This window comes from Pan paniscus, chromosome 5 (genome assembly GCF_029289425.2).
Source record: "Pan paniscus chromosome 5, NHGRI_mPanPan1-v2.0_pri, whole genome shotgun sequence".
Taxonomy (NCBI): Eukaryota; Metazoa; Chordata; class Mammalia; order Primates; family Hominidae; genus Pan; species Pan paniscus.
The window spans coordinates 95,948,804-95,963,083 of NC_073254.2; the positions used below are offsets into that span (position 1 = coordinate 95,948,804).

The 14,280-nt window shown below is 36.4% G+C and overlaps 1 protein-coding gene across 6 annotated transcripts in view; it reads left to right on the top strand.

The window, feature by feature from the left end:
• Positions 1 to 14,280, top strand: part of MYO6 (myosin VI) — a 167,697-nt gene that overhangs the window by 151,261 nt on the left and 2,156 nt on the right. For 3 of the 6 annotated variants that reach the window (XM_008975270.6, XM_055113901.2, XM_034962406.3), the window contains 4 exons: positions 7,459 to 7,562; positions 8,351 to 8,482; positions 11,517 to 11,543; positions 13,889 to 14,107. In XM_008975270.6, coding sequence (XP_008973518.2) covers positions 7,459 to 7,562; positions 8,351 to 8,482; positions 11,517 to 11,543; positions 13,889 to 14,107 — 482 coding nt within the window. The remainder of the gene's footprint in view (positions 1 to 7,458; positions 7,563 to 8,350; positions 8,483 to 11,516; positions 11,544 to 13,888; positions 14,108 to 14,280) is intronic. The other 3 variants (XM_055113900.2, XM_055113902.2, XM_034962407.3) reach the window with 1 other exon arrangement.

The window sequence follows — 14,280 nt, forward strand, 5'->3', positions numbered from 1 at the left end:
GGGTTGGTTCCAAGTCTTTGCTATTGTGAATAATGCCACAATAAACATACGTGTGCATGTGTCTTTATAGCAGCATGATTTATAGTCCTTTGGGTATATACCCAGAAATGGGATGGCTGGGTCAAATGGTATTTCTAGCTCTAGATCCCTGAGGAATCGCCACACTGACTTCCACAATGGCTGAACTAGTTTACAGTCCCGCCAACAGTGTAAAAGTGTTCCTATTTCTCCACATCCTCTCCAGCACCTGTTGTTTCCTGACTTTTTAATGATTGCCATTCTAACTGATGTGAGATGGTATCTCATTGTGGTTTTGATTTACATTTCTCTGATGGCCAGTGATGATGAGCATTTTTTCATGTTTTTTTTGGCTGCATAAATATCTTCTTTTGAGAAGTGTCTGTTCATGTCCTTTGCCCACTTTTTGATGGGGTTGTTTGTTTTTTTCTTCTAAATTTGTTTGAGTTCATTGTAGATTCTAGATATTAGCCCTTTGTCAGATGAGTAGGTTGCGGAAATTTTCTCCCATTTTGTGGGTTGCCTGTTCACTAAGATGGTAGTTTCTTTTGCTGTGCAGAAGCTCTTTAGTTTAATTAGATCCCATTTGTCAATTTTGGCTTTTGTTGCCATTGCTTTTGGTGTTCTAGACATGAAGTCCTTGCCCATGCCTATGTCCTGAATGGTAATGCCTAGGTTTTCTTCTAGGGTTTTTATGGTTTTAGGTCTAACGTTTAAGTCTTTAATCCATCTTGAATTGATTTTTGTATAAGGTGTAAGGAAGGGATCCAGTTTCAGCTTTCTACATATGGCTAGCCAGTTTTCCCAGCACCATTTATTAAATAGGGAATCCTTTCCCCATTGCTTGTTTTTGTCAGGTTTGTCAAAGATCAGATAGTTGTAGATATATGGCGTTATTTCTGAGGGCTCTGTTCTGTTCCATTGATCTATATCTCTGTTTTGGTACCAGTACCATGCTGTTTTTGTTACTGTCGCCTTGTAGTATAGTTTGAAGTCAGGTAGTGTGATGCCTCCAGCTTTGTTGTTTTGGCTTAGGATTGACTTGGCGACACGGGCTCTTTTTTGGTTCCGTATGAACTTTAAAGTATTTTTTTCCAATTCTGGGAAGAAAGTCATTGGTAGCTTGATGGGGATGGCATTGAATCTGTAAATTACCTTGGGCAATATGGCCATTTTCACGATATTGATTCTTCCTACCCATGAGCATGGATCTTCCATTTGTTTGTATCCTCTTTTATTTCCTTGAGCAGTGGTTTGTAGTTCTCCTTGAAGAGGTCCTTCACATCCCTTGTAAGTTGGATTCCTAGGTATTTTATTCTCTTTGAAGCAATTGTGAATGGGAGTTCACTCATGATTTGGCTCTCTGTTTGTCTGTTATTGGTGTAGAAGAATGCTTGTGATTTTTGTACATTGATTTTGTATCCTGAGACTTTGCTGAAGTTGCTTATCAGCTTAAGGAGATTTTGGGCTGAGACAATGGGGTTTTCTAGATATACAATCATGTCGTCTGCAAACAGGGACAATTTGACTTCCTCTTTTCCTAATTGAATACCCTTTATTTCCTTCTTCTGCCTAATTGCCCTGGCCAGAACTTCCAACACTATGTTGAATAGGAGTGGCGAGAGAGGGCATCCCTGTCTTGTGCCAGTTTTCACAGGGAATGCTTCCAGTTTTTGCCCATTCAGCATGGTATTGGCTGTGGGTTTGTCATAGATAGCTCTTATTATTTTCAAATACGTCCCATCAATACCTAATTTATTGAGAGTTTTTAGCATGAAGTGTTGTTGGATTTTGTCAAAAGCCTTTTCTGCATCTATTGAGATAATCATGTGGTTTTTGTCTTTGGTTCTGTTTGTATGCTGGATTACATTTATTGATTTGTGTATATTGGACCAGCCTTGCATCCCAGGGATGAAGCCCACTTGATCATGGTGGATAAGCTTTTTGATGTGCTGCTGGATTTGGTTTGCCAGTATTTTATTGAGGATTTTTGCATCAATGTTCATCAAGGATATTGGTCTAAAATTCTCTTTTTTGGTTGTGTCTCTGCCAGGCTTTGGTATCAGGATGATGATGGCCTCATAAAATGAGTTAGGGAGGATTCCCTCTTTTTCTATTGATTGGAATAGTTTCAGAAGGAATGGTACCAGTTCCTCTTTGTACCTCTGGTAGAATTCAGCTGTGAATCCATCTGGTCCTGAACTCTTTTTGGTTGGTAAGCTATTGATTATTGCCACAATTTCAGATCCTGTTATTGGTCTATTCAGAGATTCAACTTCTTCCTGGTTTAGTGTTGGGAGAGTGTATGTGTTGAGGAATTTATCCATTTCTTCTAGATTTTCTAGTTTATTTGCGTAGAGGTGTTTTTAGTATTCTCTGATGGTAGTTTGTATTTCTGTGGGATCGGTGGTGACATCCCCTTTATCATTTTTGATTGCGTCTATTTGATTCTTCTCTCTTTTTTTCTTTATTAGTCTTGCTAGCGGTCTATCAATTTTGTTGATCCTTTCAAAAAACCAGCTCCTGGATTCATTAATTTTTAGAAGGGTTTTTTGTGTCTCTATTTCCTTCAGTTCTGCTCTGATTTTAGTTATTTCTTGCCTTCTGCTAGCTTTTGAATGTGTTTGCTCTTGCTTTTCTAGTTCTTTTAATTGTGATGTTAGGGTGTCAATTTTGGATCTTTCCTGCTTTCTCTTGTGGGCATTTAGTGCTATAAATTTCCCTGTACACACTGCTTTGAATGTGTCCCAGAGATTCTGGTATGTTGTGTCTTTGTTCTCGTTGGTTTCAAAGAACATCTTTATTTCTGCCTTCATTTTGTTATGTACCCAGTAGTCATTCAGGAGCAGTTTGTTCAGTTTCCATGTAGTTGAGCGGTTTTGAGTGAGATTCTTAATCCTGAATTCTAGTTTGATTGCACTGTGGTCTGAGAGATAGTTTGTTATAATTTCTGTTCTTTTACATTTGCTGAGGAGAGCTTTACTTCCAAGTATGTGGTCAGTTTTGGAATAGGTGTGGTGTGGTGCTGAAAAAAATGTATATTCTGTTGATTTGGGGTGGAGAGTTCTGTAGATGTCTATTAGGTCTGCTTGGTGCAGAGCTGAGTTCAATTCCTGGGTATCCTTGTTGACTTTCCATCTCGTTGATCTGTCTAATGTTGACAGTGGGGTGTTAAAGTCTCCCATTATTAATGTGTGGAGTCTAAGTCTCTTTGTAGGTCACTCAGGACTTGCTTTATGAATCTGGGTGCTCCTGTATTGGGTGCATATATATTTAGGATAGTTAGCTCTTCTTTTTGAATTGATCCCTTTACCATTATGTAATGGCCTTCTTTGTCTCTTTTGATCTTTGTTGGTTTAAAGTCTGTTTTATCAGAGAGTAGGATTGCAACCCCTGCCTTTTTTTGTTTTCCATTTGCTTGGTAGATCTTCCTCCTTCCTTCTATTTTGAGCCTATGTGTGTCTCTGCACATGAGATGGGTTTCCTGAATACAGCACACTGATGGGTCTTGACTCTTTATCCAACTTGCCAGTCTGTGTCTTTTAATTGGAGCATTTAGTCCATTTACATTTAAAGTTAATATTGTTGTGTGTGAATTTGATCCTGTCATTATGATGTTAGCTGGTTATTGTGCTCGTTAGTTGATGCAGTTTCTTCCTAGTCTTGATGGTCTTTACATTTTGGCATGATTTTGCAGCGGCTGATACCGGTTGTTCCTTCCCATGTTTAGCGCTTCCTTCAGGAGCTCTTTTAGGGCAGGCCCAGTGGTGACAAAATCTCTCAGCATTTGCTTGTCTGTGAAGTATTTTATTTCTCCTTCACTTATGAAGCTTAGTTTGGCTGGATATGAAATTCTGGGTTGAAAATTCTTTTCTTTAAGAATGTTGAATATTGGCCCCCACTCTCTTCTGGCTTGTGGAGTTTCTGCCGAGAGATCCGCTATTAGTCTGATGGGCTTCCCTTTGGGGGTAACCCGACCTTTCTCTCTGGCTGCCCTTAACATTTTTTCCTTCATTTCAACTTTGGTGAATCTGACAATTATGTGTCTTGGAGTTGCTCTTCTCGAGGAGTATCTTTGTGGCGTTCTCTGTATTTCCTGAATCTGAATGTTGGCCTGCCTTGCTAGATTGGGGAAGTTCTCCTGGATAATATCCTGCAGAGTGTTTTCCAACTTGGTTGCATTCTCCCCGTCACTTTCAGGTACACCAATCAGACGTAGATTTGGTCTTTTCACATAGTCCCATATTTCTTGGAGGCTTTGCTCATTTCTTTTTATTCTTTTTTCTCTAAACTTCCCTTCTCACTTCATTTCATTCATTTCATCTTCCATCGCTGATACCCTTTCTTCCAGTTGATTGCATCAGCTCCTGAGGCTTCTGCATTCTTCACGTAGTTCTTGAGCCTTGATTTTCAGCTCCATCAACTCCTTTAAGCACTTCTCTGTATTGGTTATTCTAGTTATACGTTCTTCTAAATTTTTTTCAAAGTTTTCAACTTGTTTGCCTTTGGTTTGAATGTCCTCCCGTAGCTCGGAGTAATTTGGTTGTCTGAAGCCTTCTTCTCTCAGCTCATCAAAGTCATTCTCCATCCAGCTTTGTTCCGTTGCTGGTGAGGAACTGCATTCCTTTGGAGGAGGAGAGGCGCTCTGCTTTTTAGAGTTTCCAGTTTTTCTGCTCTGTTTCTTCCCCATCTTTGTGGTTTTGTCTACTTTTGGTTTTTGATGATGGTGATGTGCAGATGGGTTTTTGGTGTGGATGTCCTTTCTGTTAGTTTTCCTTCTACAGACAGGACCCTCAGCTGCAGGTCTGTTGGAGTACCCGGCCGTGTGAGGTGTCAGTCTGCCCCTGCTGGGGGTGCCTCCCAATTAGGCTGCTCGGGGGTCAGGGGTCAGGGACCCACTTGAGGAGGCAGTCTGCCCGTTTTCAGATCTCCAGCTGCGTGCTGGTAGAACCACTGAACTCTTCAAGGCTGTCAGACAGGGACATTTAAGTCTGCAGAAGTTACTGCTGTCTTTTTGTTTGTCTGTGCCCTGCCCCCAGAGGTGGAGCCTACAGAGGCAGGCAGGCCTTCTTGAGCTGTGGTGCTTCCCAGTTGGAGCTTCCCGGCTGCTTTGTTTACCTAAGCAAGCCTGGGCAATGGCGGGCGCCCCTCCTCCAGCCTCGCTGCCGCCTTGCAGTTTGATCTCAGACTGCTGTGCTAGCAAGAGACTCCGTGGGCGTAGGACCCTCCGAGCCATGTGCGGGATATAATCTCCTGGTGCGCCGTTTTTTTAAGCCCATCAGAAAAGCGCAGTATTCGGGTGGGAGTGACCCAATTTTCCAGGTGCCATCTGTCACCCCTTTCTTTGACTAGGAAAGGGAACTCCCTGACCCCTTGCGCTTCCGGAGTGAGGCAATGCCTCGCCCTGCTTTGGCTGGCGCACGGTGCGCGCACCCAGTGACCTGCGCCCACTGTCTGGCACTCCCTAGTGAGATGAACCTGGTACCTCAGATGGAAATGCAGAAATCACCCGTCTTCTGCGTCGCTCACGCTGGGAGCTGTAGATCGGAGCTGTTCCTATTCGGCCATCTTGGCTCGTGCCTCCACATTATTCTTTAGCTAGTCTTATATGTAACTAACAATCACTATGTCAAAGAATTTTAAGTATGTAGGATGAAGTATGCTATTTTTTATTTTCTAGAATGAAAGCATACACAGGCCTTTTAAAGAAGCAAGCGCACCTTATTTATTTCATTGTTAAGCTTAATATTGAAAGAATAATTTCCTTTACTTCAGGAAGAAAGTGACATATTCTCAGACATCATTTTTCAATTAAGTATGTGTCTTCGCTGCTTGCCGGGATGGCTGTTATTTTTCAAAATATAAAAGACTGAGAAAATACATGTTTATTTTCAGGTATTATATCTTGATCAACCCTCTTTAAGAGGAAGTATATTTTAGGTAGTAGATGGATAATGGAGAATTTCCTTGTGTCATACCTAAGAAGCAATATTTTTGTTCTTTAATAGTTAGTTTAATATTTTGTGCCACCTTCTTTTCATGTCTTGAAATGTGATGTATTTAAACGCTTCCCTTGTTACATTGAGCTTAAAGTCTTGCAGCTTATTCTGAGTGTCTGCTATTTGCAAGTGTAATCTTTTGCTGAAAAATAAGTTTATTATTACAGAAAAGAAATTGTTCCCATATTTTCTGATTAATGATCTCAAATTATATGCATAAAAGTCTTAAAGGCCAGGTGTGGTGGCTCACGCCTGTAATCCCAGCACTTTGGGAGGCTGAGGTGGGCAGATCACTTGAGCTCAGGAGTTCGAGACCAGCCTGGGCAACATGGCAAGACCCCATCTCTACAAAAATTATAAAAATTAGCCTGGCTTGTTGGTGGGTGCCTGTAGTCCCGGCTATTTAGGAGGCTGAGGTGGGAGAATTGCTTGAGCCCGGGTGGTGGAGGTTGCAGTGAGCCAAGATTGTACCACTGCACTCCAGCCTGGGTGAAAGAGCCAGACCCCTTCTCAAAAAAAACAAAAAACAAAAAACAAACAAAACACAAAACCAAAAAAGCAGGCCTTAAAGCACTGCATAGCACTGTTTTGAAAAAGTTGAGTTTATTTCATTTTATTGAGTGCTTTGGATTTTATTTCTTTCCTCTTTCCCCATATGTGCTACTAAATGAGTCATGATACAGCACTTGTGCCCTTTGAAATCTCCGTTATTTACCTCATGAGCTAAAACCTCTTGAATTTACTAGTTTTCTTATTACTTATGAGGGTGTGTTTTTTGTGTGCTTATAGAACTTTTCTAAGTGTTCTTATAGCAGTGAAGCCTAAAAAGTAAGAGTTTCCAGATTCCATCCGTTCTTTTAGCTGACTTGAATGACTCTAATGCAGTGGGTTGCAGGTTTGGCTGCTTACCTATGTACTCTGTAAACATCCAGAGGCCCGGGGATATTCTGAGCCACTGTGTGTGAATGGAGTTTGGCCATCTGTAGATTTCCGCAGTCTCTCTAGGTGATCGCACTGTGCAGCCTCATTGCTCATAAACAAAACTTTAATATGCTTTTAATGATCTTTCAAGTGTGTTGAGGATTTCTTTCTTGATTTTGAGGAATATATGTCAGTATATTTTTCAACTTTAAATGTTCGTATATATATTAGTAAAAACATTGAAACTGAAGTCTGGGGGAAGTTTGTGGAACTAGAATATTAGAATCAAAAGTTTGGATTTAAAATCTAATGTGACTATCAAGTGGCATGCTGGAAATTTTTAATTTATTTGGCCATCTTTTAGTATGCCATTCTTAATCTCATCTGTCAAAGAAACAAAAATTATGTTTTTCTAGTAGCTGTTTCCAGTTTTCAAACTTATGCATGCTTTCTTGCCTCTTTAGTCAATGTTTTCTTCATGTTTCTGGTTTAAACATGCAAAAATGTGTAATAATTACAGAGGTCCTGCTGTACAAGCTACCAAAGCAGCTGCTGGTACTAAGAAATATGATCTTAGTAAATGGAAATATGCAGAACTACGTGATACCATCAATACTTCTTGTGGTAAGTGTTTGGAGAAGATCAAAAATAGAAAATGTTCATAGTGATAGGTGATAAATACCTAGATTAGGGTGAGGTGTGTGTGTGTGTGTGTGTGTGTGTGTGTGTGTGTGTGTGTGTGTGTGTATAATACCTATATTATGTGACTCTTTTGGTCCATGAATGCACAGTAACAAATGGCAATGCAGTGCTTTCTTTTTAAGGCTATTTTTCTTTCCACAGAACAATTAGAGTAAAATACTATATCCAGAGGATCCCACATAGTTATGTTCTTATTTAAATCACAGTGTTTGAGTTCAGAAAACTATGAGTAGGAACGATGAATTCAGAAAACTATGACTAGAAACAAAAGTATCATAATTGTACATAATTTCTCACTACACTTTCCTCCATTGAGTGTATCTGCATAATTATAAAAAATGTCTTGCTTGTAAATCTAGTTTGTATTTTATCACAGTGACTTTTTATTCTATTGTCAAGTCTTGTTGCCTTCGACAAGTTGCTTAATGTTTCTGATTCAATTCCTTCATATAAAAGACCTGTTTAGTTCAGAGTTCTTCTGTGGAGCAGATGATATAAGATAGTAACACTATGTAAGGAAATGATCTGTAAATTTGAACAATAATATTATAAAATGCTTATCCTTATGAATAATTAGCTTACTTTTGATTTTGTACCATTAATTTAAAAATTAAAAAATCTCCTTATGCGACAGAATAATTATATCATTATGTTAGATGAATAAATTAACATGTCAATTTTTTTTTTTTTTTGCTCAATGTAATCAATAGATATTGAGCTCCTGGCAGCTTGCAGAGAAGAATTTCATAGGAGACTAAAAGTGTATCATGCTTGGAAATCTAAGAACAAGAAGAGAAATACTGAAACAGAGCAACGTGCTCCAAAGTCTGTTACTGATTATGGTAAAAAGAAATCTGTACTTTTGAACGTTTTAAAATATATGTATATAAATGCATGTATCTGTACTTAAGACATGGGTAAAATGTCCCATATAAATTTTCTCCTATTTTAGAACTGTGAGCCATTGAACCTAATACAGCCTTGATGGCCTATTTTTTATAGCGTTATTTTTATGAGTATGTCCTTAAACTCATACTCGTTAAGATATATTGAATTTACTATAATTGAGACAAGAATTTTCTTGTCTGAAGAGGGTGTGCATGCATAATTTTCACACACACAAACACGTGCACACACTCACAAGATTAAATGTGAAAATGTCAGGATTGCCATGCATCTTTTACTTTACATGTGAAATGAATTTTACATATGAAAATGAGTTGCTAAAAAGGATGATGGTTAGTTTTTATTTTTAAATTTTCTATAATTTTTATTTTTTAAATAAATAGAGATGAGGTCTTGCCATTTTATCCAGGCTGGTCTCAAACTGCTGGGCTCAAGCAATCCTCCTGCCTTGGCCTTCCAAAGTGCCAGGATTATAGGCATGAGCTACTGCTCCCACCCCTTTTTCTAATTTTTAAAATTTAATGTAGCTCAGTTTTTAGAAATAGCTCCCTGAAATACCCAATATTGTTATCTTTTTTATATGTAGGTATAAGTACTTTTCTGTTGCTCCCAGAATAGGGTTATAGCCTGGAAAAAGAAAGGAATTGATTCATGCATTGTCCATTTACACTCTAATTCCTTTGTTTCAAAAATAATTTTACTGCAAACATTATTTTACAATACTGCAAATATATAAAAGTGAGAAATATTACCTTTCTTCAGACTAGAGTTTTGCCTAGATCAAGATTTGATTTTTTGATTGGGATCCTGAACATGGATTTTGTTACTTTGTTATGCAAAAGGCCAAGGTGTATACTTGAAATTGGAAAGTAGAGTAGAAGAGATGTAACCTAGTACAAGCATGCATGAGCTTTAACATTAACTGAGAATACGTGTGATATGTGAGTTGTAATTTCAATCTTTAAAGCAATAATTGGACTTACTATGTTCAAATTGGCACAATTTATTCGCTTAATTCTGGTTAACATCAAGGTGACAGCAGATTCAATATTTTGTGTGTTTTTTTCCCCTAAGTGGTATATTCCCAACAGTTGATAGTATAGCTTAGCAATGCAGGACCCAAACTGACTTAAAAAATGAGTTCTTGGTTATATTTTGCTTTCCTCACTACCTTCCAAGTAAATGAAAGCAGTGTTTAAATAAAGTCAATTTAATAGTGGAATTTTAGTGTTTCTAAGTTGTTGCAAAGAATAGATTGAGTGAGGGCAATATTATTATTAATAAGGGTAATATTAGTGCCAGTTATTGCTCAAGGGGTGTCAGTCAGAATATAGGACTATGCAAGGGCAGTGGGAGATCACTTGTAACCAAGAAGTGGCAGGTGGAAGCCCCACTAAATATTGTGACACTGCTCTCTTCTCCAGTTTCATATTTTTCCTCTTCTAATTGAACACAACAAAATGATTACATTAGCTGTTCACTGTCTGTGTAGTGAGTTCTGACCACAGATTACCTTTGTTTTGCAAAAAATGACAGTGGGCTGTTCTTTTTAGCTGTAAATATTATAATTACTAACTTTAGCTTGACAGAGTTTCATTATATTGTATTTCAGAATTAATACATCTGAGTGATCACACTTCTTAAAGAGAGGTTCATGTTGTAATATTTGGCACACACATTTTAAATTAATGTACACATATTTATTGTATTTGTGACTCAAACTTTGATACCTTATTCATCTAGCTTTACCCAAAAAAGTTGCAAATAATACGTGGCTCACCTTGCTGGTTCAACTACTGTTTCTGTTTGTAATATATTATTTGAGAAAACAAAAGAGTAGATTAGGAAAGCTTACTAAGGGTTCTATCAAGGTTTATGGACAAATTTAGGAATTTATGTGAACACAACCCCACACATACATATTAAGCCTTCAGAGAACTTGATTATGAGTCATTTTCAGGATATATTTTATCAAATGTAACTTCTGCTCTGAAAAGTACTTTTTTTTGCTTTTCTCTTTCTCTTTATGTTCTTCCTCATACAAAATTCATCTTGACACAGGAGCATAGCTAAAAGCAAAGGTTAAAGAGCACCAAGAAGCTCAATTGAGAAAATTCTATACTTAAATGATTTCCTAATGTGGCAGCTAAACACCCTTTAAAAGGAAGTGCTGTGTAGTCTAATATTTAGAAGTAACAATTCATTAATTTGAGAAAATAAAATGATGACAACTTATGATTAACAAAGATGTAGCTTTGTATTGTTGACTTAAAGAGTAATAGGTTGACAGCTAATGGTAAACTCTTAAAATAATGCGTAAGGAGCCTCAGACCCTCTTCCTGGTATGGTCCTGGATGAGCATACTTTCATCTCATTTACTGCAGAGGGAGATTTTTTAGAAATAATTTTTTGGTCAGTGGCAAATCACCTAGTAAATATTTATAGTAATTAATTGTTTAAAACAATGATTTTGGAAAGTAGTTTTATTTTATAGTTTATAAAATAAAAATGGCATGAGTTTAAGATTTAAAGAAAGCAAAACATACTGTTACCAAAACGTAGTAATGTTTTTACTCCTGTAATGTATATAATTTTTTGATGAATTCTCATTATTTTCTATGAAAATTCTAGTAATGTATGAAAGGTACTATAATATCTATTAAGTCATTGTATTAGGTTTTTGTTTGGATATGTGTTCAAAAATCACAAATGAAGTATGATTTTTTAATTTTGGTCCTCTTTATATGTGCTTCAATCAGAATTTCCTAAGCCTAATCAGTCAAAATAGCCTTTTAAAAAAATCAGAAAGCAGCACCTGCTTTTAGGTAATTCTGAGAATATTTGGCTTGTGGATAGGATATTTACTTTTCAGTCACCACCTCGATTGGAAGGCTTTATAAATTAGAAAAATGCTCATTTAACAGTTTTGGCATTTTTATCTTTTCTTCAACATAAAATATTTGTTCACAGATTTTGCACCATTTTTGAACAATTCACGTAAGTCAATGGGTGGTAACTCATGAGCTAACTGGAAGATGGGTTAAAATACTTTACAAAGTACTAACTTCTATTAAAAGTTGTTTTGCTACAATTTTCAGTGGAATTGTAGTGTGTTAAACTTGTTATATCCATACTAAGATATATTTTAATTTGAGATGATGCTTTATTTGGATCACTCCAATATGTATATATATTACAAAAAATCTAGTGAAATTAATGTTTTATCAAATTACTTGCATTAAGAAAATGACTAGCATTTTAAACTGAGAGTATATACAATTCTTATTGTAGCAAAACTCTTAACATAGCAGCTGACCTTTTAGAATAAAGACTAACTTTTAGGTGCTGGTTTTTGGTTACTGTATTTTCAAACACTGATGGTGTCTGCATTTCTGCCAAAGCTATTTTAGTTTTATAGATAATGTGATAGTGTATACAGGTTTAATAATGATACCTCCTTAAATAGGAAGAGGAGATTATTCTGTTACGTTTATAGCCTCTTATGATACACATTCTTTGATAATTTAAAAGCTTTGAGTCACCTTAGTGCACAGTAAATCTCTTGTAGAATTAGTTGATTAGTAATGATTTGGATATAATGTCACATTCATTTGCCAACTGGTTGGACCTGATATTTTGAAGTGCTTCTTATAATTTATAGGGCTGTATTTGAAGATTACACAATTGAATGTGAAGGAAAGTTATTTAGAATATTAGTTTCAACCTTTTAACATCTGTAGCTTTGTGTTTTTCCAGATAAGTATTCGTTTCTAGTCTTCCCCAACAAAATTTCAGTTCTCCTGTTAGTAAGAAAAGCTATCAAAGACTTTCTATTTAGTTTCTGAATTTTATCCAGTATCTTAACTTACAGGAGACTTACTTCAAATTAAAAAGTAGGTTAATTAATGAATGACTATCAGTATCATGGTAAATTTCCTGTAAACTGGACATTAAAATGGAGGGAAGGTTTTTAAATTCTTAGTTTTGAATTAGTACATTTTCCACAATGTAGGGAGTTTTGAAAACTTAAAAGTAGAAACACTGAACTGTAAGTAGCTCTGGGAAAACAGGAGCAAAAGAATAGATAAGCAGATGTCTGTTAATATGTGATGCAGCTTTTAAAGTTACTAACAAAACCGGGCCTCTCGTTCTTTCATAGGGATATATAGCTTTGCTAACTGCTTTTTGCTTTCTCTGGTTTGCAAAGAAATAAATTCAACTGCTATAAAGCTTTTGCTATTTCTTGGTGTAAAAAGTAGAGTAAGAGTATTTTCATCCTTTCAGTATTTGCAAATTCTTACAAAAGCCATGTGGCTCTTCTTGGCTTTATATCATATGTACATTTTACAATATTTCTTTGACACACTTAGATTTTCATAGTGAGACTCTTAACTGAGCTGCTGTAAATGGTTGTTCCACTTTTGAAGTTCTGTGAGTATAAAACAGATTAAACAGGCTAACCAAAATTATGCTGCTAAAGATGTAAAGTCATTGCCCCAGGGAAATGTTTACATTTGCAGATAAAATAAAAACCTAATTGTTAAGTAATGAAAATTGAGCTAGGAATGAAAGATTGATATGAATGAAATGCCCAGTACTAGTAGAAAAGCAAGGATTTTTCTTTTCTTTTGGCAAGGAGAATCAAATGTTACATACTTTGCACTTCATTGGATTTTATTCTAAGAGAAATCTGATTTCAGAGTAAGTAAATATCTTTAAGGGAAAGTTTATGCTTACTGTTATAAGGTTTTTTTTGTCATATGGTTGTCTAAATGTTGTTAATATCTATGTCATTGTGGTCATTTTAAATCCTAAAATTTGTTGGCAAAAGAAAAAATTTTTATATGGCTTCTACTTTTTGTGGAAATAGTGATTAAACTGACAAATGTCTACATCCTTCAGATTTTTGAAATTACTGTTTATTTTTTTCTATCATAAATAGTTGAATAAAAGTTACTGTACAAATTTGAACTCTTTACAGGAAGAATATAAATCTAGTAAATAATAGTAGTTTGTTTTCCTGCCATGTGAGTTTATTTTAGGTTACTGTTACAGTGATTTGTGGGAATCTGACAGGGGTTTGTTGCTGGTAGTGGTGGTGGTAGTGGTATGTGTGTGTTTGTGTTGGCAATGCTAAGAAACATCTTAAGGGAAAGACAATTCTAAGAAGTAACACTCTGAATTTTATTAATTTGTAGGCAATAAATATTTGCATTTTGTTTTAAATTTACTATTAGGGACCTTTCTTCTTTTTAAAAAATTATTGGGGTATATTTTAGGATTAAAGGCTCTTTTCTTTTCCCTTGAGCTGCTGGTATAACTTTCCTTGTTCTGTGTAATAGCTCAGCAAAACCCAGCAGCTCAGATTCCTGCCAGGCAGCAGGAGATTGAAATGAACCGACAGCAACGCTTCTTCCGCATCCCATTCATCCGCCCTGCTGACCAGTACAAAGACCCTCAGAGTAAGAAAAAAGGCTGGTGGTATGCCCATTTTGATGGACCATGGATTGCCCGGCAAATGGAACTCCATCCTGACAAGCCACCCATCCTACTTGTGGCTGGTGTGTATGATTCACATGGAAAACAAATTATAGAACAAAAAAGATCATAAACTCTCTGAATGAAACATTCTAATGTATAATATAATAATTTATTACATTTCAGGGTTGAGGGATGGAGTCTTGCGGTTAAATCACATTTCCAGTTCAGTGAGGATTAACTCATTTATAATGTG